Source organism: Vulpes vulpes, chromosome 7 (assembly GCF_048418805.1).
Source record: "Vulpes vulpes isolate BD-2025 chromosome 7, VulVul3, whole genome shotgun sequence".
Taxonomy (NCBI): Eukaryota; Metazoa; Chordata; class Mammalia; order Carnivora; family Canidae; genus Vulpes; species Vulpes vulpes.
This window is the reverse complement of record NC_132786.1, coordinates 45,003,734-45,018,723: the sequence shown is the minus strand read 5'-3', so window position 1 is coordinate 45,018,723 and position 14,990 is coordinate 45,003,734. Positions and strand designations below refer to the sequence as shown.

Sequence of the window (14,990 nt, the reverse complement as noted above, 5' to 3'; positions counted from 1 at the left end):
TAAGTTGATTCTCTATGACTTGCCTACTTGTTATTGTTTATCCTTTTTTTTCTGTAAAGTTATTTGTCTTTTTCTTATTGATTTATAGAAGTTCTTTATATATTCCAGCTCATGGTGTGTTACTGTTTATAGCTGTTGCAAATATCTCCTCAGGAGATATTTACATATTGCCCCTGGGGAATCTTTGGATCCTCAGGGTTTTGAGTTGTGTTTCCTATTTTGTTCCATGTTTTAGCTTATTGCTTTTTATTTATTTTTTTTTAATTTTATTTTATTTATTTATGATAGGCACACAGTGAGAGAGAGAGAGAGAGGCAGAGACACAGCCAGAGGGAGAAGCAGGCTCCATGCACCGGGAGCCTGACGTGGGATTCGATCCCGGGTCTCCAGGATCGCGCCCTGGGCCAAAGGCAGGCACCAAACAGCTGCGCCACCCAGGGATCCCGCTTATTGCTTTTTAAAATAAACCCTACCTACCTGTAAATTCTCCCAATTAGAGACTATATAATTTCCATAATTACATTTGTACTAATTATGGTTATTATGGTTTTATAATGACTTGATATTGTGCAGGTCAGTTCCTTACACATCATTCTTCTGATATCTTTTTTTTTTTTTAAGATTTTATTTATTCATTCATGAGAGACTCAGAGAGAGGTAGAGACACAGGCAGAGGGAGAGGCAGGCTTTCTCTTGGGAGCCCAATGTGGGACTCAGTCCCAGGACTCCGGGATCCCGACCTGAGCCAAAGGTAGATGCTCCACCACTGAGCCACCCAGGCATCCCATTCTTCTGATATCTCGAATTTATAGATTTTGGGGGGTAAAATGGACATGTTCACGATACTGAATTTCCTTTGTTATCACACTTAAATCTAACAACCAGAGTTGTACAACTGTGAATAGACATCTGGGGCTTCTCTGTCTCAATCATGATGAAGTATGTGGCAATTAATTTTTAGCCCTGAAATGAAAGGAAGGAAAATCCAAGTTTACTAAAGAAAATTGGATACCTTTTTAAATTTTTAAAAAAATATGACACACCCTTGAGTCAGGAAGAAAATGAATCTAAGCTACATCTTGTGGAATAATATTTTCTTGGAAACACAGGTTCTTCCTATTTTTGATGAGATTTCCTTCTAGAATTAGCACCACAAACATGACTCATATTTAGTCACTTAAGTCTTAAATGTAGAGACTACAAAACACGAGTTACTCAATGTTTATTTTCCAAAGTAACACACAGCAAACCAAAACTACAACCAACAAACTGCATACAAACAGGTGAAAACCTAGGGGATTTTCTGATTTTACTAATACCAATGAAATAGGGGGAAAGATTATATACCGTTATTTATTGCCAACTTCTATAATAAAAGTTGATTTTCTCAAAAACTTTCTAATAGCCCATTGAGAACCTTATGGTGTCATCTGTTACTTTTGCTTTTCCTCTTGTGGTTGAGAAAATGTTTACTTTTTCCTCCCTTCTTTTTCTTTTTCTTTTTCTTTTTTTTTTTTAGATAAAGTGAGGGAAGGGCAGATAGGGAGAGAGAGAGAATCTTAAGCAGGTTCCATGACCAGTTGGAGCCGAACATGGGGCTTGATGTAACGACCCTGAGATCATGATCTGAGCCAAAATGAGGAGTCACCCAGGCACCCTTATTTCTTTCTTTTTAGAAAAAAAACACAGGTTCAGAGCCTATGCTGCTTTGTTCTGTTCATGCGGTCTTTGGAGGCTAATTATCACATCACCATCATCTCTATCATCATTATTCATAGTCCTACTCATAAGACTTGTCTGCAATAGTCAAACTCTCAAAGTGAAGATTTCCTTCTGTATGTAACTCTTGAAAACATTTTTTTTTCAGATTTTATTTATTCATGAGAGACACAAGAGAGAGAGGCAGAGACATAGACTGCCTATGGGAGAGAGAGGGAGAAGCAGGTTCCTAGGGAGGCTGATGCAGGACTCAATCCCAGGACCCTGGGATCATGCCCTGAGACAAAGGCATACGCTCAACCCCTGAGCCATCCAGGCATCCCTGAAAATGTTTTTCTTGAATAAAGTAGTTGTCATTCATTACTAGGTTAAAATTTTACTGTTTCTCTTGGAATAAAATGTATAATCTAAGCCAGTAATTTAAAATCTTGTTTCAGTTTTCTCCAGCTATATTTTATGTATTACATATTATTTAATTATATATAAATCATTTTATGCAGCTTATTCCCTCCTTCTTCTTCCCTAATATTACATGGTAAATTCCTTGAAATAAATTTTAGATCTTCAATGTTTAAGAAGAAAGTTGTCAGGGTACCTGTGTGGCTCATTTGGGTAAGCATCTACCTTCAGCTCAGGTCATAATCCCCAGGTCCTGGGATTGAGCGCTGCCTCGGTCTCCCTGCTCACTGGGGAGTCTGCTTCTCCCTTTCCCTCTGTAGCTACCCCTGCTTGTTCTCTCTCTCTTAAATAAATAAATAAAATATTTTTGAAAGGTAGTCTACAAAACAAAACAAAACAAAAGATAGTCTATGTAGATCTATCTCAGTCTCGGACAACTAACTCTCCAATGTGCTAAATTGATGGTCCTCAATAAATACAGAGGTCTAATTAAGATGCTTTGGATGGCATCTCAGATGGTTACTACTCTGCCATGGCAAATGCATTTACTGCAAGATTGCAACCACGTCTACAGAGATCAGCTTTCCTGGGAATATAAAGTCCTTGAAACCAGTAGCTGTTTTATTATTCATTACTATCCTAGCACCTAACACAATGCCAGGCACATATGAAGTGTTCAGTAGAAACTTGTTGATAGACAACAGTATTGTACTATAATCAACAAACTTGCCAAGAGTCTAGAACTTAATGATTCTGACCACTGAAAAGAAAGGAGAATTATGTAACGTGATAAAGGTGCTGATTATCATTACAATGGCAATCACAGTACAGTATATAAATGTATCAAATTAACATGTACAATGGTATATGTCAAATATATTTTTAAAAACACGTTGAATGAATGGAAGAATTGTCAAAAGAGATTTTTCTTGGCAAGACCAAACTAAGATAGGCGGGTACTCCACACAGGCTAATTTATTTAGTGGAGGACAAGCAAAATCATTTCCTCATTAATAAAAAAAAATGTATGCAGAAATGATTTTAACTTCACTTTCATTGGCTCAGGCAGTCATATAAATAAGGAAAATTCAGAGGAAGCCTTTTCTGAATATCTCCCATTCTCTCTGAACTTTCTTATGTGATTTTCCAAACCAGGCAAAATTTTGGAAATTTTGATTAGTTTCAGAATTTGGTGGTATAAACTTCAGTGTGCATTATTCATTGTCAGAATTTTAACTATAACTGTGTGAGCTTCTTGCAAAAATGACAGTGGTCAGTGCTATGCAGAACCATTTTTTAAAAAAGATTATTTGAGAGCACGAGAAAGATGCATGAGCAGGGGGAGGCACAGAAGGAGAGGGAGAAAGAGAAGCAGGCTCCCCCAGCACTCGATCCCAGGACCTGGGATCATAACTTGAGCCCAGTGCAGATGCTTAACTGAATGAGCCACCCAGGTGCCTTCAGGACTGTTTTTAAATTTCTACATGAGGGCAGCCCGGGTGGCTCAGTGGTTTAGCATCGCCTTCAGCCCGGGGTGTGATCCTGGAGACCTGGGATTGAGTCTCACATCGGGCTCCCTGCATGGAGCCTGCTTCTCCCTCTGCCTGTCTCTCTCTCTCTCTCTGTCTGTCTCTCATGAATAAATAAATAAAAATCTTAAAAAAATAAATTTCTACATGAAAGTGCTGTCAGCTTTCATGAAAGCTTGATGAATTCACTATTTTCTAGTTTGGTTAAGAATTTGTGTCTTGGAACTTGAGCTAACTGGCACTATGGGTCTGACTTTTTATTCCAAAGGTGTTTTAGCTTTTTGTAGAGCTTCCCACTCAAGTGCTTATCAGAATGCTCATATTTCAGTTCTGAACCTTGAATTCTTTTCATCTAGACCTTGTGCTCTGGGGAAAGCAGGTGTCCCCCATAACTGGCCTCATCGGCCCTCACTCAGGCAAACCTCAAAAGTCCATGATTTCCAACACTGTGCAATGGGAGTACCCTGGTACTCTTAGAGGGTGGGAAAGTCTTTGCTTCTTTTCTTGGGAAGGAGGAGGGTGCAGAGTGGATAGCAGTCAGGTCCCTAAGTAGGGTTGGGCCAGGAGCACTCAGGAGAGTTGACTCTGTTTACCTTCCTCTTAGTGCACCAGGGATGGTGCATGTAAAGGTTACAGCATGAGACAAGCTGAGCATCCTTGGTCCTGGGAGGCCACAAGAGGACCCAGCAGGAGCTCCCCAGTTCCAAGACCCACCTCTGTTATTCAGAAAGGCTATGTATCAGGCATGTTGAGAAATCCCATTTATTACTTTCTTATTTTATTTCATCATAAATAACTTTGCAATTCCCTAGTGTTGTAATAATGAAGAAAGGTGATTCCCACCTTACTGAAAACCTCCCAACTTCCTTCTTAAAACTGTTATTTTAAGAAAACGTCATAAGCCTGGTGCCATGACTACATGTCTCTTTAGCCTCAGACAAGCAGGTGTGGTCTGTGTTGTCATGTTTTGGCCAACCGACTGAAGATGGGTTCAGACACCAGATTTGCATGGGGAAGAAGGAGTAGTGTCTTGTGACAGTAATTCCAGGCAGAGCTCTCTGGGTCCAACTAGGTTGAGCCATCTGTTCTTGGTACAAGATTTTCCTCCAGAGTATTGGTGTTCCTGGAACTGGATTTCCTCCAAAGTGCCCAGGCCAGAGTCTCAAAGTCTTTCAAGTCTTCGGTAATCTTCCCTAAAATGTCTTCGGCTCACTGCTGAAATCACACGTTGAGCCAGAGAATGTCACTTCTCTGGCCCTTTTATCTCCAGCTTGATATTGCTCACCAGTCTGGTAACAAAGACAGAGGATGCAGGTGAGGGAGGGCTACGTCCTGGGGCAGGTATCAGGAGCTGTGGTGGAGGCTGGGCTCTTCCTTGGGGTGGGTTTGTATTCCCTTCAGTTCCATTTTTCCAGAGGGGTAGGTGTGAGCAGAGATGGACAGAGGACATTCGTCTAGCACATTTCTACTGTTGCTAGACTGTTGAACTCCTGTTGCTGCTCCTCCTTGGGGACTCCTCTTACAAGACCAAGAAGATGCTTGACTTCTGAGAAATAAACAGCTACTTTGGTGAAGCCCAGGAACTGCCATCTGGGCAATCTTTGCAAAGAGATCGAGCAATGTCAACATGCCGAGCAACAAGTCAGTGATTACTGTTGCCACCACTAACATTTATTTATGTCAGACTTGGTGGTTTATAAAGTGCTTTGTCTGATTTGACCCCTCTATCAACTGCATGGGATATTATTTCTCTGTTTTATCAGTTTTAGAGGCCAGCATAATTTCACTCTCAGAAGGTCATGAGGTTGGCAAATCAGAGCCACGTTCTAAACTGCTGATTTCTGACTAATTCACAAGATTATTCTGAGGCTCTAGAGTTTCCACGGTGGGAATCACAGCTAGTGATTTCTGCTAGTGCAGGAGGAGTAAAGTCATTTCTTACCATTTGTGAAATCACACCTAAGAAACAAAAAGCTTTTACACTGTGTGCTACCGAGTCAGATCTAGAAACTTACCTGAGCTGGAGGCTTTGGGAGGAAGCTTCTTGAAAGAGGTGGAGTTGGGTTGTCTCTTGAAGAATGGAGAAGATTTGGGAGGATTGAGGGGGAGAAATATCCAGGGAGGGCATGGCCTTGTCTGCCAGCTCAGAGGCAAGAGTGAGCCTGGGGTGTGCCAGGGACAGAGAGGTTCCCCTGGGTGGCTCACTGCTATCACTTGCCTCCCACTGGTGGGCTATCTTTCACTCCAAACAGGCAGCTGAACTTTTTTCAGCTACCAAGATGCCGAATTATAATTTCTTCATTTTTGATGAAAGAAATGCTCACCTGTTGCTATCTTGCCACTCAGAGTGCCCTCAGAAGGGACCGTGCCAAAGGATGGTGTTTGCTCTCCTTTGCCATGATTTCATGGAATCAACAGCTCTTCACTTCTCTGAAGTGGCTGTTGGTTTCCTCAAAATAGTCTCCTCTGTAACTTGATTAAGAAAACTTAAATGTGCACCTTAGAAATAAGTATGGTGAATGGAATTTCTTGTGGCAGTTCACAAGGCATTACTAGATGGCCTCAAAATCCCCATGTATTTTCCGTGACAGGTTTGTGATTCTTACCCTACTGAACTGTATGTTCCCAAATCGGCCACGGCACACATCATAGTGGGGAGTTCCAAATTCCGGAGCAGACGGCGATTTCCTGCCCTTTCTTACTACTATAAAGATAACCACGTAAGTCTCAAGGCATGCTTTTGTTTTATGCTTTGCTTTTCTTGTTTTATCATAAACAGGCATTTTTCTAGCAGCCCTCTGCTGTTTGTGTGTGTGTGTGTGTGAATTCTTAAAGGTATGTGGATATTGCTGTGTGTGGTATTACACAACACAACTGTGCTTAAAACGTTACCTCATGTTGACCTTTCATGTTTATTTGATAATAAACAGGGATTCAGTCTGAAAATACCTAAACTTAATCATCCAAGTGAATGCCTGTCCTTTTCTAAGTGGTCACCTTGGGAAGCTCTGTGCTTGTTCAAACAGTGCTGAAGAGACTCTTTGAAATGCTTATTTTAGGAAGGCTCCCAGAATCCATGGCACCTTCTTTTTTTTTTAATGGCACACTCTTTTGAGTGTCCTCAGTATAAGAAATCTTTATTTATGGAGAGCAGGTTTAATTTTTAAAATATTACTTATAAGGGACCCCTGGGTGGCTCAGTTGATTAAGTGACTGACTCTTGAACTCAGCTCAGGTCTTGATCTCAGAGTCATGAGTTCAAGCCCTGTGCTAGGTTCTGTGCTGGGTGTGAAACCTACTTAAAAAAAATTATAAAAGCTAGGATTAGATTTGCTGCAACTAATAGAGCCTCTAAGTTAACAGTGCCTTAAACAGAATAGAACTTTATTTTTCTTTCACATAAAACTCCAAAAGCGGGCAGTCCAGGCCTAGAGCCTTTGTTGTCCACTACTCAGCCTGAGCTCCTGCACCTTTCTGCTCTGCCTTCCCTTGTCTTTGACCCTCATCAAGTGGCATAAGAGATGACTTCAGTACTACACATCATTTCCACACAGCAGCAGGGTGGGAGGGCTAATGGGCCTGCACAGCTTTCTGAGGAAGGCTCCTGAAACCGCCACGAGACACTTCGGCTCGCAATCCTGTTAGAATTGCGCAGAGCAGGAAAGAAAATAGTCTTATGGGTAACTGTGTAAACAACTAAAAATTATGGTTCCATTTCTGTGAAGGACAATAAAAGAAATTTGGGGAGACAAGAATGGTCTTTGCCACACACTTCAGAAGTTATTTGACTTTAGCCAGGTGACAAGTTTGATTTTCAAGCTAGATGATATAGTTTGGGATTCAAAGGCAAATTCATAGCCATAAACAATTGGAATACATGTGTGTGAGTGTGTATGCATGCACATGTACCTATGGGCGAGGGAGTAGGGTAGGGTCTGTGTCTGATTTCATTTAGCAGTGTGAGTTCCATTAATTGAAAGGATATAAATTGTCTTATTTGTAGTTATACTCACTGCTATGAAATGGGGTCTAAAAAAGGCCAGTATTTTGTTAATGTTCTGTATTACTTGACTCCAACTATATTTCACTCTACACAGAACTGGAGCAGTGGTGAATGAAAGATATGAATTTCTTAAAAAAAAAAAAGATGGAGCAAATAGAGAATTTCATGATATTGCATTTGAAATTATGATGCCAGGAACACTGACACTTTTTATAATATCCATTGATAAAGAAGTAAGAGAGGGAGGATCTTTTATTTTTTTATTATCGTTTAAGAGGCAAAGGTGGGCTGGGCATTTAAAAAGTAGGCGTAGTGTCTATCCTGCTTCTTTTCCTTCTGTTCTGATATTCTTGAGAAAAGGGATTTTTTTTTTTTTTTTTTTGGTCAGTGTGAGTATTGCAAAGGGCAAGTATGTGATGTCTCAGAAGAGACTAGAAGTCTTAGACATTAGACCACAGAGGCCAGCTTCTTCCCCAGCTGACCTCAGATTCTCATCATTTCATTCCTGCTCTTGTGTGCCATTCTTTTTAAAATTAAAAAAAAATAAAAATTATTCATGAAAGACACAGAGAGGCAGAGACATAGGCAGAGGGAGAAGCAGGCTCCCCGCAGGGACCATGACCTGAGCCAAAGGTAGATGCTTAACCACTAAGCCACCCAGACACCACATTGTGTGCCATTCTTTACTTGATCTCCTTTTCTCTTGAGAAGGAGTCATACAGCCATCATTTATAATTTAAAATAATTGATTTCCTATATTTAGAACTTTAAGAAAGACAATACGTCATGTTTTAGCTCTTCTTACAAAGTACAAAACAGAGATGTGTTTTTGAGCATTGCTCCATGAACTGGTTACCCCAGGGAAGCACTGAGTGTGCCTGTACATGCATACCCCCTCTCCCACCTCCATGAACTAGACTCTGTCGAGCATGTAGCATAATGATCCATTTTGTTTTATAACAATATTGAGGTTTTAGTATCAAGGTTTCATTATGTAAATGTATCTGATGCATCCAGTGATTTTTTTATCAAGGGAAATATTGTCGAAGGTGGATTTCTGTGGTTAGATGGATGATGTGTGAGGTAACATAGCAACAGCTCATGTTGTCGTTGCTCAGGAAAACTCACACATAAACCAGGCAGTCTTCCATAAAAAGTAAACAGAAAAATCAGGTAGAAATTATGTAAACTTGCTGATCTTTCTTCCTTCCCTTTTGTGGTTTTTAGACACTTTAAACTTAAGAATATATATTCCTCACCCAGTAAAACTTATGCTTGTGAGTAAGAATATCATATGTTTTGGTTAAACTGTTCCTCACAAACTGTTTTGTTATTTTAGGGACCCTTTTGTTGGCTGGAAAGGTGGCTTAGCTGATGTGGGGTTGTGGGATCCGTAGTTGGATTAAGATGCGAAATGCACATCATCGCATGAGCTAGAAGTCCTGTGGAGAATCCTCTGATCTAAATGCCCCTGCCGAGGGTACATCATTCCTTTTGGATCAGCTTTTAAGATACGCGGTGTTGTAATCACTTCCTATTCACTTGTTGGTGAGATTAGCATTCCTGCCCTAGGGTTCCAGGGAAGGCTGAACACATGACACCTGACAATGGGCAGAAGAGGTTGTCAGCAGTTTGTTAGTTGTACATACTCACTCCCCAAGGGAGGAGGACACGGCATGCTGTGCAGGGCCACAGAGCACCTGCACTCAGGAATTGAGTGAACCAGCAGGGATTGCAGGAAGCAGGCTTTGTAGTGAAGAGGGTGAGATGACCTCAGGTTCCACTCACAGCAGGATGTGAGTGGCTTGTTTAATTCCATGGGCTAGCAGGAAACAGAAACCCACTATTCAGACGGGAGCAGGAGCTGCATCTGGTCTGTAGAGAGAATTGGTTAGCCAGGAGGCTTTATCCATAGGAGCAGAGTGGGCATTTGAGGCCTTCCCAATTTTACCAGATGTCAAGAGCAGCACAAAATAAAAATTTAGGCCTTGAACCGCACAGGGGTTATACAGAGCCATCCAGATTCCTTTCGGATATCAAACTATTAACAGCTTTGTAGATAAAAGTTAGAGATGTATAAATGAGAAATGTCGCTTATATTCGGAAGCCTGTTACCTACCAGCCCTTAAAATTGCTGTATCCTTTGTTCTTTCTTACTAAATGCTTCAATTATTTTTAAGAAAGCAGTTTTGCTTTCTTATCACAATATTGTGATCTCCAAAAATCACAGTGCAAATCTCTGTGAAACCAAGCTCTACAAGATTTCCAAACAGGTGATGTTCCTTAAGAAACATATAGACCTTTTTCTTCCTTTTATAACTCATGTTTATTGAAACTCGCTATGTGTTAGGTATAGTTCTAGGAAAATTATACATCTCATCACAGTCTGTAGGTTTTCTTTTTAGAGATTTTATTTATTTATTTGATGGAGAATGAGCAAGAGCGCACAAGGACAGAGGGAGAGAGAGAAGCAGGCTCCTTGCTGAGCAGGGAGCCCGATGTAGGGCTTGATCCCGGGACCCTGAGATCATGATTTGAGCCAAAGGCAGATGCCTAAACGACTGAGCCACCCAGGCGCCCACACTCTATAATTTTGATATTATTGTCCTCATATTGTAGATGAGAAAACCAAAGTTCAAAGACAGAGGCTACCGTCTTTGGGTCGGTTACCCAAGATCCTATAGCAAGTGACAGCCAACTATGGATTGAAAGCCAGACCTTCTTAAACACTGCATTCTCAATTCTCTCTCCTGCCTCCTGACTTATTTCCATACTTTGGTGCTATATTATTTTGGTTAAGAATCCAGGATCAGAAAATGTTATGCCTGGATGAAATTTCTGGCTTTAGCTGTATGACACTGAGCAAGTTACTTCACCTCTCTGTGCCTTGGTTGCCTCGTGTAAAATGGAGCAGATAACAGGTCTTCTTATATGGTAATTGAGAAGATTAAATAAAAATAACACAAAGTTTTTCTAAGAGTGCTTGCAACATAATAAGCATTCAAAAAATGTTGGATATTTTAATTACCAGTAGCATTGTAAATGAGCAGCTCTCCTGACAGTGTACCATCGAAGAGTTTTACCTCCTCCCTCGGGTGAAAGACATCAGTAAGAAAGGCTGCCAGGTAAGGGGAGTGTTCTCTCAACAGTGTGACTGTCTGGGGTACGCACAAGGTAAGCAGAAGCACTTCAGGACTACTTATTGCTCCACACAAAATTGGTCACTATGTCAGCACCGAGGCAACAGAGAATTCCATATGGAGTGTATCTATCGGTTAAGAATATATAACTACAAAATATGAAAGTGTAGTTGGTTTAATATATCTGGTTTAGTTTATTGACCACGTTCTATAGTGTAACTGTTCAGACCTCACCCTTTACTTCAAACTAGCTGCTCTCAACCTGCAGGTGATCATTGATGGTTGTGATCATTCCCTGGCTGCTTTTCCTTTCTTTTCTTTTCTAAAAGATTTTATTCATTTATTTCGAGAGAGAGAGCATGAGAGTGGGGTGAGTGGCAGAGGGAGAAGCAGACTCCTCCGCTGAGCAGGGAGCCTCAGGCGGGGCTCAATCCCTGGACTCCGGATCATGGCCTGAGCCAAAGGCAGACGCCTCACCAACTGAGCCACCCAGGTGTCCTCCCGGCTTCATTTAATAGTTGGAGTCTCACTTGTTTAGTGAGCTCAGGTGTGGTGCGTGACAATTTCTCAGACAAATTCTCACCAGTTAAATGTGCTTCCTTCCCATCCAAGTCCTCTGATAGTCTAAGACCTTACCTGGTGGGAGCTGCATTAATGATCATTCCCAACCCCCATGAAATATCTCATAGAACTTGCTCAGAAGTGTGCTCTCACCTGTCAGAATGGCCTCAGGGCACGGGGCAGAGCCTTTGAAGAGCAGAAGCAGCAGAACCCACAGGGGAAGCACTAAGAAAGCCATCTGTGGCCATCTCTCCGTGGCAGTCTCCTGCCTTCTGTTCCCAGCACCCCATCCCCGCCAGTGGTCCCCACCACTGGTCCCCGCCAGGCCTGCCTTTCTCCCCTACCTGTACTCATCCAGGTTCAGCACTGCCCACCCCCAGTCGCTTTCTCTTCCATCCTGCAATTGCACTTCAGCCAATAATTCAGGAGTTCTCCAACTCCGAGCAGCTCTGCTGCCCCTTTGCTTTGCTTGCCGCTCTCCCTTGCGCTTCCCTCCTGAATTCTGAATCTGGCTGCAGGGCCCAGAGTTTAGTTTAGTTTTGTTTTTTTTTGTTTTTTGTTTTTTCTTTAAGATCTATTTGTTTATTTGAGAGAGAGAGAGAGAGAGAATCTCAAGCAGACTCCCTGCTGAAGGCAGAGCCTGACATGGGGTTCAATCCCACGACCCTGAGATCATGACCTGAGCTGAAACCAAGAGTCAGATGGTCAATTGACTGAGCCCCCAGGCACCCCCAGAGTTCTTGACTGACCTCAGTGACTGCCCCTCACTGTTACAGATGGTACTGGAACTCTCTAGCAGTTGCGCATATATGTGTCTAACTGTTCTATGATCCTCAGACTGGCCAGCAGGTCCTCAGCTGAAAGATGGTATAGTGAGTGAGAAGCATCCCCACCTTCTCCAATGAGGAGCACCCAACGCTTCCTTTTCTTCCAGGGAATCTCAAACCTGAGCTAAGTTGTCCTGGGTTGAGCATTAGGGACAGTTAAGCTTTGCTGGGACCCCGAGCTGGGTTGTCCCTTTCTGGATAGAGTCTGAAGTGCAGGCACCCTGAGCAAGCTTAGCCATGATCGTTTTCAGAGTTTGGCCTGCTTCGCCTGTCCTCCTGGAGCAAGTGGGTTCCCTTCCTCACCGACCCCCGCTTCCTCCATCCTCCCATCTGGAGGACTCACAACCTCAGTGCAGATTCCTGGAAAGAGTCATTTCTTTAAGTGTGAAAATAAAATCTAAGTCCCTAAAAAGTACTTTGCCATAAAGTGTACGTTTTAGGACTGCGAGAATGTATCCATACTCCCCTACTGCTAACTCAGGGAAAGGTTTATGCTATTGTTTATGTTGTCTGACGATACAACATGCTCTGTCGGACTTGCAGACTAGGGAAATTGCAGAATAGAATACAGCTTGATTCCAGAGAAACCCCTGCTTCTAACACGCTAGGGGCAGCCTGGGGATGTGTCTGTTGTCCTAGGTGTCAACGCCAGCGGCAGCAGTCTGGGCTCTCATCACAGTGGAAACACCCCCATTTAGGATTAGAATTGGTTTTTAGTATTCGTGAGGTTTCTAAATGAGCTGGTAAAAAAACTGATGGAAACCATTACAAAATAACTTATTTTTTTTTTAAACCAGTCTTGCTATTAGCAGTATCCTGTAAATTTTAGGACAATAGTTATTTACTTTATATTTCTACCTTCAGCAGGAAGATTAAATAATGCCATGAAAGGGAAAGTAGGCTGTTTAAGTGGCTTTATATTTCATAATTTAGGTCCAGCCTAAGCATGCATGTTCACTCCTAATTTTTTACACAGAAACTTTGCACTGCTTACCCTTGTAGTGGTTTCTTTGGCCTGTAATTAAAAAGAAACCAGCCTTGGTTTTTGGAAGGCATTGAGATCCTTCTGCAGGTTGGCTCAGGGTGTGAGAGAACCAGAGGCTCGTTGTTGGGGATGCAGTTGTGAGGTGCCGGTGGGAACAGTGGGGCACCTGCCTGACCCTGCCGTGTCCCACAGGCCTCCATCTGCCGGAGCAGCCAGCCCCTGTCCGGCTTCAGTGCTCGGTGCCTCGAGGATGAGCAGATGCTCCAGGCCATCAGGAAGGCCAATCCGGGAAGCGACTTCATTTACGTCGTGGACACTCGGCCTAAAGTAAGTGTCGCCGTTCACATCGGTGTCTTTGCAGCTTTGAAGCGTGGACCTGGGTGGGAGGAGGCAGAGGTACAGGGACCACCATCCCCTCTCCGAGGGCCTCATCTGCAAAGAGGCTGCTCCTTCTTGGATAGTCAGGATGTGGCTGCCCTGCTGGGCTGAGCGTGTCTCCATGAGGTTTCCACATCTGTGCGAGTCCACGGGTGACCTGAGTGCCTCACCCGCCAGGTACTTGGGAGAGCTCCCCGGCTCCTGGCATTGTGCTGGGTACACAGTGCAAACAACAAATGAGCATGGCTTAATTCTGGAGTTTGCCCTCCTAAACACCACCAGATTTCTTTTTTTTTATTTTGGTTTGTTTCTAAAATGACCTTTTCCACTCTGACAATAAGAAATTACTGTGGATCTCCCACTGTTTAATTTTTGTGAGGTGTTCAGCTATATACCATGTCAAATTCAACTTGCAGCAATCCATGTCTGTGATTCCAGAAGATTTACAATATATAATGTCAAGTAAAAAAAAAATATCACAAAATACTATGTATACTATTATGTTTGTGTCAAATAAAACTCAGGTATATAAATGTTTCTATTGAAATTTTTAAAAATATGGAAGGATAAACACCAGCCTGTTAAAATTCCATGGAGAAGAGGATTTAGAGAGGTAGAGAACTTTCTACATGTCTCTTGTTGAAAAAATTTAATTATGCAAGTATTTATACACTGATTTTATAATTTAATAAAACAATCCAGAGGAAGTAATGGATCTAGTTGTCAAGAGGTAAGCTAAGTTCATCTTGCAGGGTATCTTCCATACAGATTTCCATTTTTTAGGTCCAATTTAACTTCCTATTTCACTGCTTAAACCACTTCTTTGTAAACCAGTCAACAAAACGAGTCCTCAGAAGGATGTGCCAGTGAATACATACCAAATCACCTACAAGTGCATGGAATATATCAGACACAATGAGATTATAAAGCAAAATGGCCTTATTCAACATATTTGGCATTCTATTTCTTGCCAATAATGAAAATGTACCTGGACTTATGCCTAAAGAAAGAAAAAAAATACATATAGCCCATCTCTCCATATGGGTATGGAAAAGTGCTCAAGATCTACTAGTAAGCAACAAGAGTGAGATACAGAAAAAATGTATAATGTCATCCCATTTATGTAATAATAATTATAAACAGATATTTTTTATATTAACTTTTTTATTTTTTTTTAACTTTTTTATTTTTTAATTGGATCATATATTATTCTATGTATTGAAAGAATCTGAAGGAATGTATGTGAAGCCATTAAAAGTGGTTTTTCCTGTGGGGCAAGAGGAGGATTTTAAGAAGGTTTTCACTTTATAATTATTATAGTTTGAAAAAATTTTAATCATGAAAAGGTTAAAAGAGCATTAGAACCTTTAATGTTAAACATAGTTACCTTATCATCAACAATTCTACCCCTAACTTGAAAGAAATGAAAACAGATGTCCACCAAAAACT

General features: G+C 41.6%; 1 protein-coding gene across 3 annotated transcripts in view; it reads left to right on the top strand.

Annotated features, from left to right (window-relative positions):
- The window catches only part of MTMR7 (myotubularin related protein 7), a 104,413-nt gene that overhangs the window by 50,951 nt on the left and 38,472 nt on the right, over window positions 1-14,990 (top strand). For all 3 annotated transcript variants that reach the window (XM_025984574.2, XM_072763623.1, XM_072763622.1), the window contains exons 5-6: window positions 6,239-6,367; window positions 13,356-13,490. In XM_025984574.2, coding sequence (XP_025840359.1) covers window positions 6,239-6,367; window positions 13,356-13,490 — 264 coding nt within the window. The remainder of the gene's footprint in view (window positions 1-6,238; window positions 6,368-13,355; window positions 13,491-14,990) is intronic.